The sequence below is a fragment of the Cyprinus carpio genome, chromosome B4 (assembly GCF_018340385.1).
Source record: "Cyprinus carpio isolate SPL01 chromosome B4, ASM1834038v1, whole genome shotgun sequence".
Taxonomy (NCBI): domain Eukaryota; kingdom Metazoa; phylum Chordata; class Actinopteri; order Cypriniformes; family Cyprinidae; genus Cyprinus; species Cyprinus carpio.
The window spans coordinates 36,219,382-36,230,008 of NC_056600.1; the positions used below are offsets into that span (position 1 = coordinate 36,219,382).

Sequence of the window (10,627 nt, forward strand, 5' to 3'; positions counted from 1 at the left end):
ATTCAGTGTCTTTATCACAGGCTTCTTCCTCTAGAGCCGTCACGCACAGATTCACACACTGTCCTTGTTTTCATCCCAAGCAACTACAAGCAGCATATAATTTTTATGCCAGCCCACAAAACACTCATTTGAACAATTTCTAATCAAAATCATTGGAGGCAGTGTTGGGTTTTAAAATGTTTTAAAGTGCATTTTTCTTATTTTGCAAATTATCTGCCAATGGGGTAAGAAATGTCAAATATTCTCGCTTGCGTTTGCATTAAGATTATTTTTCTCACCCTATGGCCAACAGCTTTACGCGGTTTATTTAAAATGCACTTTTAAGGAAAATCCCCCAGGAATCAAGACCATTTTCCATCTATAGAAAGTGCATCTTAAGAATTTGTAGATATTTGTACTTTAAATAAGACTAAAATACTCTGTAAGAAAAACATTTTTGCAGCGTGAATGAATGAATGAGGCATTAAACATCGCTTACACTTTAAAAGGAGGAGGAGTCTGAAAGAAACTCAGGGTTTTCAGAAGAAAACCTGCTCCGGACCAGGTTAGTATACACATACTCAGATACATTTAAATGACCTCAACTTCACTTTCTCAGAAACATAAAAATCCCAAACTGAAAACCAAAACCCACACTCACCCCACACCCCATTTCGCTGTTCGCTGTGTTTCGGCGTTTTGGGAGAGTGAAAAGCTCGTGTGGATGTAGCCTCAGGGTTAACAAAAGAGTTTAACTTCATTTCTGAAACAGGGCCCAGGTGACAAAAAGTAACGCAAAAGTAACACATAGCTACTTTTTAAGACAAGTAACACAGTGAGTTACTTTTTATGGAGTAACACAATATTGTAAGGCATTACTTTTACTGTTTATTATGCATTGCTTTTTTATTTCTGTGCAAGAAACAGTAAAGACATACTTTAACTGTAAATGCAAATGCAAAATTGACAAAAGAGTTTTGCATCTGATAAACTGGACTATCGTTACTTTAACACTGCAGTATTAGGTTCAAAATGTGCAGATTCATTGAATCACTGAGTCATTTCTCTAAGTGGAGCGTTGTGATCCATTTATGAACTCAACATTCTGAGAAATGCGTAAGGTTTCAGGAAGTGTGTCCACACACAACAAATGAAAACTAAAGGTTGGTGAAAAATGATTCTCAGTATTTTCGCCGTTTTCTGCTGGGAATATCTAAACATTCTTGAATGAAGATACATTTAGTTCAGAAGCAAAATGACACCAGGTATTAAGTTTTGTTTTCTTGAACTATTACAAAAGCTTCTGCTTAAACCAGAAAACAAAAATCTTCTGATGGGGCAGGAAAAATAATATTGTTTTCCTTGAATCTAAGATTTTTTTTTTAAAGAAAAAAACTAATTGACAAAAATGAGTAAAACATACTAAAACTTGTCAGTTTTTGTTTTTCTTTATTCTACTTCCTGTATAAAAATGTAACTGTTGAACTAGTCATCAGACACAACAGCTCTAGAGAAACACTCAACAGTCAGTCATGACGGTTTTATTGAGTAAACAAAAGATCAGAGATCATCGTGTAACATTCAGACACCACTGACGCTTGAAGCGCGACTACACACGAAGAGCATCAACTTCCTGTCAATAAATACACGAGTCGCTATGGGTGTTCAGCAGGGGTGATGATCCGGCACACGCTTCCTGAAACACACGACAGCAAACACACACACAGGTTAACACCACGCAACAGCGTCGTCACAGGGATGTGGTGAAGTGAAGGGTCACCTGGGAGCAGCTTTGATGATGTTGTCGACGCGCAGGATCATCTCAGCCGCCTCGGCCGCGCTCAGCAGCACCTGCCTCTTCACCTGGAAGCTCTCGGTGATGCCCAGCGCTGCCATGTCTCCCACCGCGCCCTGGCTCATGTCTGAAAGCACAGGGGTCAGAGGTCAGAGCACAGACTCACTCCGGGCTGATGTGTGCGTGTGTGTGTGTGTGTGTGTGTGTGAGTCTTACCCAGGCCGAAGGTGCTCTTGTTGTCCTGGTGAGCGGCTCTCAGCTGAGACACCAGCTCTGCGCTGTCGTACCCCGCGTTATCAGCGATGATGGTGGGCAGCTGCAACACAAACAGCCCTGCGTCTTTAAAACACACTCCTGACACTCAAGCTGAGGCTGGTCTCTCTAATGAGACCTGCACCAATACACATTCACTCAGAACTGCCGCCAAAACTCAAGACACGGCAGCAAAATAGTCCTGCATCAGGTATATTTGATCGATTCTGTTTTTTGTATTACATCTATGTCACATGATAAAACTTGCAGTTTTTCTGAATATCAGCACAATTGCGAATGTGATCATTTTAACAGTTAAGATGTTTTTTAAGTAACTTAATTTCTTTTTTGATGAAAATAGCTCCAAACGAGCAGAACCAAGTAGTGTTTTGTTACTGAAAAACACATTGGAACAAATGATTTGAGTCAGTTGCTTCATTCCTCAATCAGTCTGCTTTCTGAATGAACTGGTTGAGTGAATAGTTCAATGACTCACTCGTAAAGACTGTTCTTCTTTCCTAAATGAATCGGCTGTTTTGAATGAGTTGGTTCAGTCAACAATTCAGTTACTCACTAAGAGCTGTATCACATGCTGCCCCAGTATGTGACAAAGCAAGTCATTTGTGGTGATATTAGTGTCTGCAGTCTCTCTACATGAATAACATCTCCAGAACTGCTCTGAGAGTCACTTCATGGTAACAGTAAAACATGTGGGGAGAAAAAACAAAACATTTCATGGGGCCCTAAACATGTATTTCCTGTTAAACTTAATAGATTGATGTGAAATTGTTTCATGATTTAAATTAATTAGACATGCTTTTTGATGAATAAGATTTAATGTAAGAATTAAAAAGGAGTCCAGACCTAACACATCTGGCATGATGGACACTTTACTATAACTTTACTAACATAGCTTCTAGTAGTGGTGAAGTTAATTACTCATTCATAACAGTGTCTCCACGCTGTGTTTGTGATCTCTCAGTGGACGGAGGGTGTGTGTATCGTACCATCCTCAGGGCTTTAGCGAAGGACTCCATGGCCACGGCCTCTTTTCCCGGCGTGCGGTTGGCCAGATCTGACACAGCTTTAGCCATCAGCATCTCAGAGCAGCCTGGAACACACAGTAGTGGTCATTCTCAGTTATTTTAAGTCATAGACTTTGGACTAAAATACCATTTACTTTGAGTCACCTGAATTGTTTCAGTCTTAGTCTAGTTTTAGTTGACTAAACATCATAAGCTGTTATGGTTGAAATGTGTGCATCTACCCTCCCTTCTATGCTCCCTTCTTTTTCCAATCCTCCTTCCCGAACATCTTTGTCTTGTTTTCATTCCTTTATTTATATAGTGCTTTTAACAATGCAGATCGTGTCAAAGCAGCTTTACAGTATTAAACAGGAAAAATAGTGTATATCCGTTGACAAAAAATGTCAATGGATTATCATTCAAAAAGAGTTTTTATTTCATTATGGCCTCATCTTGTGTTTGTGCTGAATATTTTTGGTAAAAACACAATCTACGTCAACACCACACAAACACAAGACACAGAGAGTTTGAGTGCTCACCTCCGCCGAACACGGTGCGCGTCTCTTTGACGGTCTGCGCCAGCACACACAGAGCATCGTGCAGCGAGCGCTCGGCCTCGTCCAGGATCTGCTGCGTCGCCCCGCGCAGGACGATGGTGCACGCCTCACCTGCGGTTCACAGAACAAACAAACACCAAACTCCACAACACACAAAACCACAAACCATGCTTTCAACCAAAAACAAAAAAACACTCAACTGAAAAAAAAAAAAAAAAAAACATAAACTCAACAAAACGAGAGAACTAATAACTAAATTAGTAAAAACCTATAATAAAACAACAAAAAAAACAAACTAAAATAAAATAAAAAAAAAAAAAAAAATAAAATTAAAAATAAAAAAGAAAAACAATAATAGTATTCATGTAATAGATAAATGATATAAAATATGCCATTAAACAATCAAAAACAAAATAAAAAAAAAATAAAAAACAAAATAAATAAAAATATTATTCTTAATATAATAATAAAAATATAAAAATAAAAATTTATATTTTTGTTTATATCATTTATAAGTTAATATGGAAATGATTATTAGCACTATTATCATCATCATCAAGGTTATTATATAGTTATGCTGATATATAAATCACAAACAAGCAGAGAAAACCTGGAGCATGTTCAAAATAAAAGGATAAATCCAGCTGTTAGTTTGGGCAGACTCACCCATGTCCACTCCAGAGAAGTGTATGAGTGTTTCCTCTCCGATCATGACCTCCTCGATCAGCTTACAGTGGCCCAGCTTCACCAGCTCAGGGTGGTCAAAGGTCGAGGAGATCTCTCCGCCTGAACACACACACACACATCAGACAGTCTGACACACACACACACACACTTCTGCTGCATGCTGTTTATTTTTAAACTCAATTCTGAGAGCTTCTGTCAGTCTGGGACAATGGATCTCCTCGAGTGGTCAAGTGAAGGAGAACTGTGCTTGCCTAACTGGACAACTAACCGAATTAAACAGATCTAACTAAAGCAGCACTGAGATTTGTGAGAATACACTCTGATCCTGTTATATGTGGTGTAACCGAGAACAGATAAGGTATTGACAGTAACAGTGTCACAGCAGTTGAGGCTCGTGCAGCATCACAACTGCACACAGAAGAAACATACTGCAGTCCTTATAATAACATGATATAGACTAGTTAACCAACATGACACGACCGAGAGTGCAGTTTTCTTTAAAAACCAGTATGAGTGCAAATTTGACACTGATTTTAAATAACAGTAAGTAGTTAATACTGTCAATATTTGACTGTTTTTGCTCTATTTTTTTACTGAAAACAGTTACTGCATTCACCACACAGCAGTGTTTCCTCACAGAGTGATTTGTGTTTCTGAATGAATCATCTGAGTCACTGATTCAGTGGTCCACTCATTTAGACTGAATCATCCATCTGAACGAATCGTTTGAATAAATAACTCAATGACTCACTCATTAATGCTGCCATCTACTGGTGGCTTACTTTCATATTTAAAAGTAGCCTATCATTGCATCTTTTCCCCAACATTTCATGTTATTTGTATATATGAAAGAAAAAAACACTTAAGCCCTATTCAGACGGGACGTACTTTACCAACTTAAACCCTCCCAAAAAATAAACCCCTCTGTTTCTCTCACACAACCTCTGTTATAGTACCAGAGCTAATTACCTACTATAAAACAATCAAAAAATAATCCCGTCCGAATGCGAACGTCTGTTTGTGTCGGCGATATTTTATTTCACAACGCGTTTCCTTGTGTGTTTTGTTCAATGTGAATTACCGTAATATCAGCATCAGGTAAGATCACTCACCTTCACTTATGCACTCAATTACATAATGATTTAAAGACTGAGAGTGTACCTGTGACGAGAGCCAAGCGCTCCACTCCCACAAAATCAGCGTGTTCGATGGCCATCACACCGGCGGACGCAAACAGCTGCTCGGGGTAGTTATAGATCAGCTGCCTGAGGAAGAACAACACGCGTCACACGACCCCACAGACGTCACATGACCCCACACACACACGCGTGTCACGTGACCCGAGCGCACCTGTTGATGAAGCAGTTGATGCCGTGCTTGAGGATGCGCTCCACCTTCTCCTTCATCTTCTCCTTCTCGGCCGTCTCGATCTCAGCTACTTTAGCGGTGGAGTCCACTCGCACCCTGGAGCCGAAGATCTGCGGACACACACACTAGCGTTAGCTTACTCTGCTAGTCACGGCTGCGCTCGCGCTCAGACACCGCCCTACCTTGATCTTGTCCGTGTCCATGCCGGTGTTGGCGATCAGGATGTTGGCGTTCTCGATCCTCTTGGGCTGGTTGACGCCGATCCTCTTGTCCAGCAGGAAGCCTGTGAGGAGCAGGAAGAGCCAGCCTTCACTCACAGACACACGTGTGAGCGCTAACGTTCACTAGCATCACTGACCGACTCAGTAACACACTGAAAACTACATGCTTCCAGTGACAGTTTCTGATACTACACAGACACTGTTCTTAGATATAGAGTAATATGAACTAATTATAATAAAACCATTATATATTATTCTATATAATAATAATAAATAGATATGATTTATATTCAGTGAGTGGAATCATAATTATAATAATATTAAAACAAAAACACCAAAACATAACAAAAAATTACAACCAATACCAATAATAATAACATTATCATACCATTTTGTCTAAAAAATAATAAAAATAATAAAACAAAAAACTGATTGATAATATTTTAATTCAAATTTTAATGCTGTAATACTAACAATAATAATTATTATATTACAGGACTGCTACTACTAAAACTATAAAATAATAAAAAACAAACATTATTATATTACAGGACTGCTACTACTAAAAGTATTAATTATTACAGGATCAACAATCAGTACCGTTATCATCATTAAAAACAATTCCAACAACAATAATAATAAACAATTAATAACAAATAAAATTCACTTTTGTCATGTAACATCTAATCACGAACATTAAAAAACATCAAAACAAAAATTATAATACCATTAACATAACAACTACTTCATCAAAAAAAAAAAAAAACCAGTAATATAATAATTACTTCTAATAATAATAATAATAATAATAATGGTATTGTGGAAATATTTATTATGAACACAATCATAATTTAAAAAATCAAATATCCAGTAAAGTAAATTGTGAACGACCACTTTTATATCTAAACTGCCAAAGCTAATAATAATATATTTTCTTTTTTTATGGAGGTAATGATATGCTACAATCCTAATTATAATCAAATATCCAGTATTGCACATTTAATTAATTTCTACGCATCAGCGCTGATTTCTGTCGTATCTAGTGGTCACCCTGTGTGTGTGAGAGTGAGTGAGTGAGTGAGTGAGTGAGTGTGTGTGTGTGTGTGTGTGAGAGAGAGAGAGATGGGTGTGTGAGTTAAAACAGTGAGTGAGTCATCTAGAAAATAATAGAGTGAGTGAGTGAGTGTGTGTGTGTGTGTGTGAGAGAGCTGCAGACCTTCGTCCAGGTAGGAGTCGGTCAGGCTGCCTCCCAGCTTCTTGATGACGTGGACGGCCTCCAGGTTTCCAGAGCCCTTGAGTCTGAGCACGGCCTGCACGGCCAGCTTGGAGAAGTGATCCTTGTGGTGCGTCAGCAGCTTGGAGGAGAGCGTGGTGCGCGCGATGTTCATCAGATCCTGCTGGAACTTCAGCTCGTCGTTCCTGCGGACACAGACACTGCGCTTCAGACACAGTCTCTGAGACTCTCTCACACACACACACACACAGACACAGCTCCGCTCGTTACCCATGATCCACCGCCGCCTCTCTGAGCGCCTCGCGCGCCGCCTGCGTGGCCTTCCTCCAGCCGGCGATGATGATCTGAGGATGGATCTTCTTGGCGATCAGCAGCTCTGCTTCCTGCGGCACAAGCGTCACACATTAGACTCGGCTCAGGACTCACTCAGACGCCGTGAGGAGGTGTACGAGCTCGTACCCGCAGCAGCTCCGCCGCCAGCACCGTCACAGACGTGGTCCCGTCGCCCACCTCGTCATCCTGCACCTTAGACATGTCTGCACACAAGAGAGGCTCTGCTTCATTACTAACACTGATGAAACTCTGACCTATCATTACAACCTAAAACAGCTGTTTTCTGTGTGAACATCTGTTAAACTGTAATGTATTTCTGTGATGTGCAGCTGTATTTCAGCATCATTACTCCATGATCTTCAGAAATCATTGCAGTCAGTGTTGCCAGATGTACAATAATTGTACGATCATTTTGATCTCTGTGCAATGTACGATCAAGAATGAGACAAAACCCACAATGTATGATCCTTTCAGAGTTTTGTGACACTTCAAATGATGGTCGTTGTAGGGCTATTAAAAAAAATTGCATTTCGAATATTCAGCGAATTTAAAATAATAATCCACATCTGAAGGCAAAATCGTTTCATTTTAATTTAAGGTGTGAGTCAGTGGACACAAGATGTGAGGATGATGTAAGTGTCGTTGCATTATAATGTTTTTCATATCTCATCCAGCTGAAGGGGTGCTGCTATGATAAAACTGAAAGAAAAGAATGAAAAAGTACTCTGTGATAGGTTTTCTGCCCTTTGTATTAAACTATGTATACATGCATGATGCTGTTTTGTTTCTAATTGTTTAAGCAACATAATTAATTATATATGGTTTATAAACATTATTTTCAACACGATGCACTTTCTTTGTTATTTTATTGGTTTAGATAAACGTGCATTAGTAATATTTTGCTCGATGCGCCCTCTTGTGGCCTCAGGAGAGAAACTGAAAGCTTCTTCCCCCCTAAATGAAGTTCTGCTCTTTAAATTAGAATATAATTTGGAGCACAATAGTTTTTCAGCCAAGTGGATCCTTATAGTCTTATATTTCAATTTCACAAAGAAGCGTGCAGTATTTTGTCCAAGCAATAATGAAAGCACACATTTAATTTATAATTTTGTTAATAAATGAATGAATAGTGAATGGAATGGTGACTCGAGTGAATGGTGACATCTCCAGTCGTTCTGAGAAGCCTGAGCAGAGTATTTCTGTATAACTCCTACACGACTGCGTCCGCCTCAGAAAGCACTGACCGCACTTCTTGTGTTTCGTCCGCTCGCTCTGAGGCGCAGGCACTTCATCAAATATGAAATCTGATAATCTTGTGCACAAGTTAAACGTGTATCTTTGGGTGTAAACCCATCTGATGTTGTGTTTCACACAGACGCTGTTCTTCTGAACTCTCTGTGAGTGAGGAGTCATGTGACAGGAACTGACCCACGAGCACTTTGGCGGCAGGGTTGTCCACACCGATGGCCTTCAGGATGGTGGCTCCGTCGTTGGTGACGGTCACGCTGCTGTCCTGGCCGCCGCCCAGCAGGATCTTGTCCTGTGAGGTCAAGGGTCAGAGGTCACTGTGAGGAGCGCGCACGTGTGTGTGTGTGTGTGTGTGTGTGTGTGTGAGAGTGAGAGTCGTACCATTCCCTTGGGCCCCAGAGTGCTCTTGACCAGATCCCCGATGGCGATGGCGCCGATGAAGGACGACTGAGACACAGAGAGACACACACAGAGTCAGACTGAGGAGGGCTCATGCAGCTCTCAGAGAGCCAGCATCACTCACCAGACGCGCCGTCTCCGCCTTCTCCTCATCCGCTCCGTGCCTGAAGATACTGACGGGGGCCATCGACAGAGACGCCTGCGGAACAACATCACACCAGATCAGCACCACTGAGCACATAACGACCTACTCTGTTTAATAATCACTGCTGTTATACTGATATAACTGGTGTTGCGAATTAGCCATGGCTATAAACACTGTGATACATGCATCAGATTGTTCTTTATGTAATAATCTATGTTTAATTTTGTATCTGTCCCTATTCAAATAAACAACAAATAAATAAAATAAATAAACGCCGTATGTCGATTACACTGACGTCACGCGCCATTAATGTCATATCAGAGCACATTAACGTTATCTGAATACAGTTAGATTATTATCTCACTAATCCTAGCATCACGAGAACGCGAGATAACGTTACTAATTAATCATACAACCTAACAAAACCACAATAACTCACCACTAGGAATAAGACAACAAAGAGCATCACCCTCAGCCTGAATAAAAGGAGCGGCCTCCTCAGAAAGCGCTAGAAGCTCGTGCGAGCTTCTCTTTGTTGAGGCGCGTGGAGCACACAGAGCCTCGCGCTCCGCCGGAATAACGCGCGAGCCTCGCTGCAGGACCACTCTCACACACTCACACACACATACACGCGTCTCTCGAGCATTAAAACATGATTTAAACACTTCACCACTCACCATGATGATTACACGATGTGCTGAAGAGACGCGCACGCTACCGGAAGAACGGACTGTAGAGGAACGAGGCGGATCAACCGCTTCCGGTGACGCGCTTCAGCGCTTGCGCGGTTTACTACAACGAGCGATAAACACGAATTTACAGTTAAACTAGTGACACAAAATAATTCCGCCGTAAGCTAATAATAACTGCTCTCGTGATCTTCGTTTGGTAAATTGCGGAGGATCTCCAACACTTTGGTGTCCCGTGACTTTTATCTGCACCGGCACTGGTGGGAACGCCCACAAACACGTCACAAGCGTTTAGCTAGCAACGAGAAGATCTGTTTGAAAAACTAGAATCTAACACATAAAGATGAAGAAGCTGGGTCCAACTATTAAAACCGAACACCAGGGTCATCATTTAGACCCAAACTGTTTACACAGTAGCTAAAGATTTACCGTATTTAAATCATTTAAACATTTCCATTCCAAATATTATATATAGAGAAAGTTTAAAACAAATATAAAAATATTATAAATATAATCTAATTCATGGGGGAAATGTAAGTTATCAGTAACCAACATTTGCTCCCAAACTAACCTGAACTATATTTGGTTGTGCGTTTTTGATTTCATGGAAACTTATCTGCTCCAATAAAAAAAAAAAAAGTTTCATACCGTGTTGGAATCCTCATAGCTGCTATAATATTGAGTTTGAGGTTACT

General features: G+C 40.4%; 1 protein-coding gene across 1 annotated transcript; it reads right to left on the reverse strand.

Annotated features, from left to right (window-relative positions):
• Positions 1-1,504: 1,504 nt before the first annotated feature.
• cct2 (chaperonin containing TCP1, subunit 2 (beta)) lies at positions 1,505-10,077 on the reverse strand. Its single transcript, XM_042722553.1, has 16 exons — positions 9,921-10,077; positions 9,223-9,297; positions 9,081-9,146; positions 8,880-8,991; positions 7,578-7,654; positions 7,389-7,501; positions 7,101-7,303; positions 5,846-5,946; positions 5,646-5,773; positions 5,457-5,560; positions 4,275-4,394; positions 3,591-3,719; positions 3,034-3,137; positions 1,991-2,090; positions 1,760-1,901; positions 1,505-1,675 (listed from the first exon to the last, which is right to left on the reverse strand). The coding sequence occupies exons 1-16, from the start codon at positions 9,921-9,923 to the stop codon at positions 1,645-1,647; spliced, it is 1,608 nt and encodes a 535-aa protein (XP_042578487.1). The 5' UTR covers positions 9,924-10,077; the 3' UTR covers positions 1,505-1,644.
• Positions 10,078-10,627: the final 550 nt, after the last annotated feature.

Excerpts from the sequence above, each read along its gene's own strand:
- cct2 (XM_042722553.1), bottom strand. Across the intron at positions 7,502-7,577 it reads TGGCGGCGGAGCTGCTGCGG|GAAGCAGAGCTGCTGATCGC; the intron begins GTACGAGCTCGT and ends CTTGTGCCGCAG. Across the intron at positions 3,720-4,274 it reads CTTCTCTGGAGTGGACATGG|GTGAGGCGTGCACCATCGTC; the intron begins GTGAGTCTGCCC and ends TGTGAACCGCAG.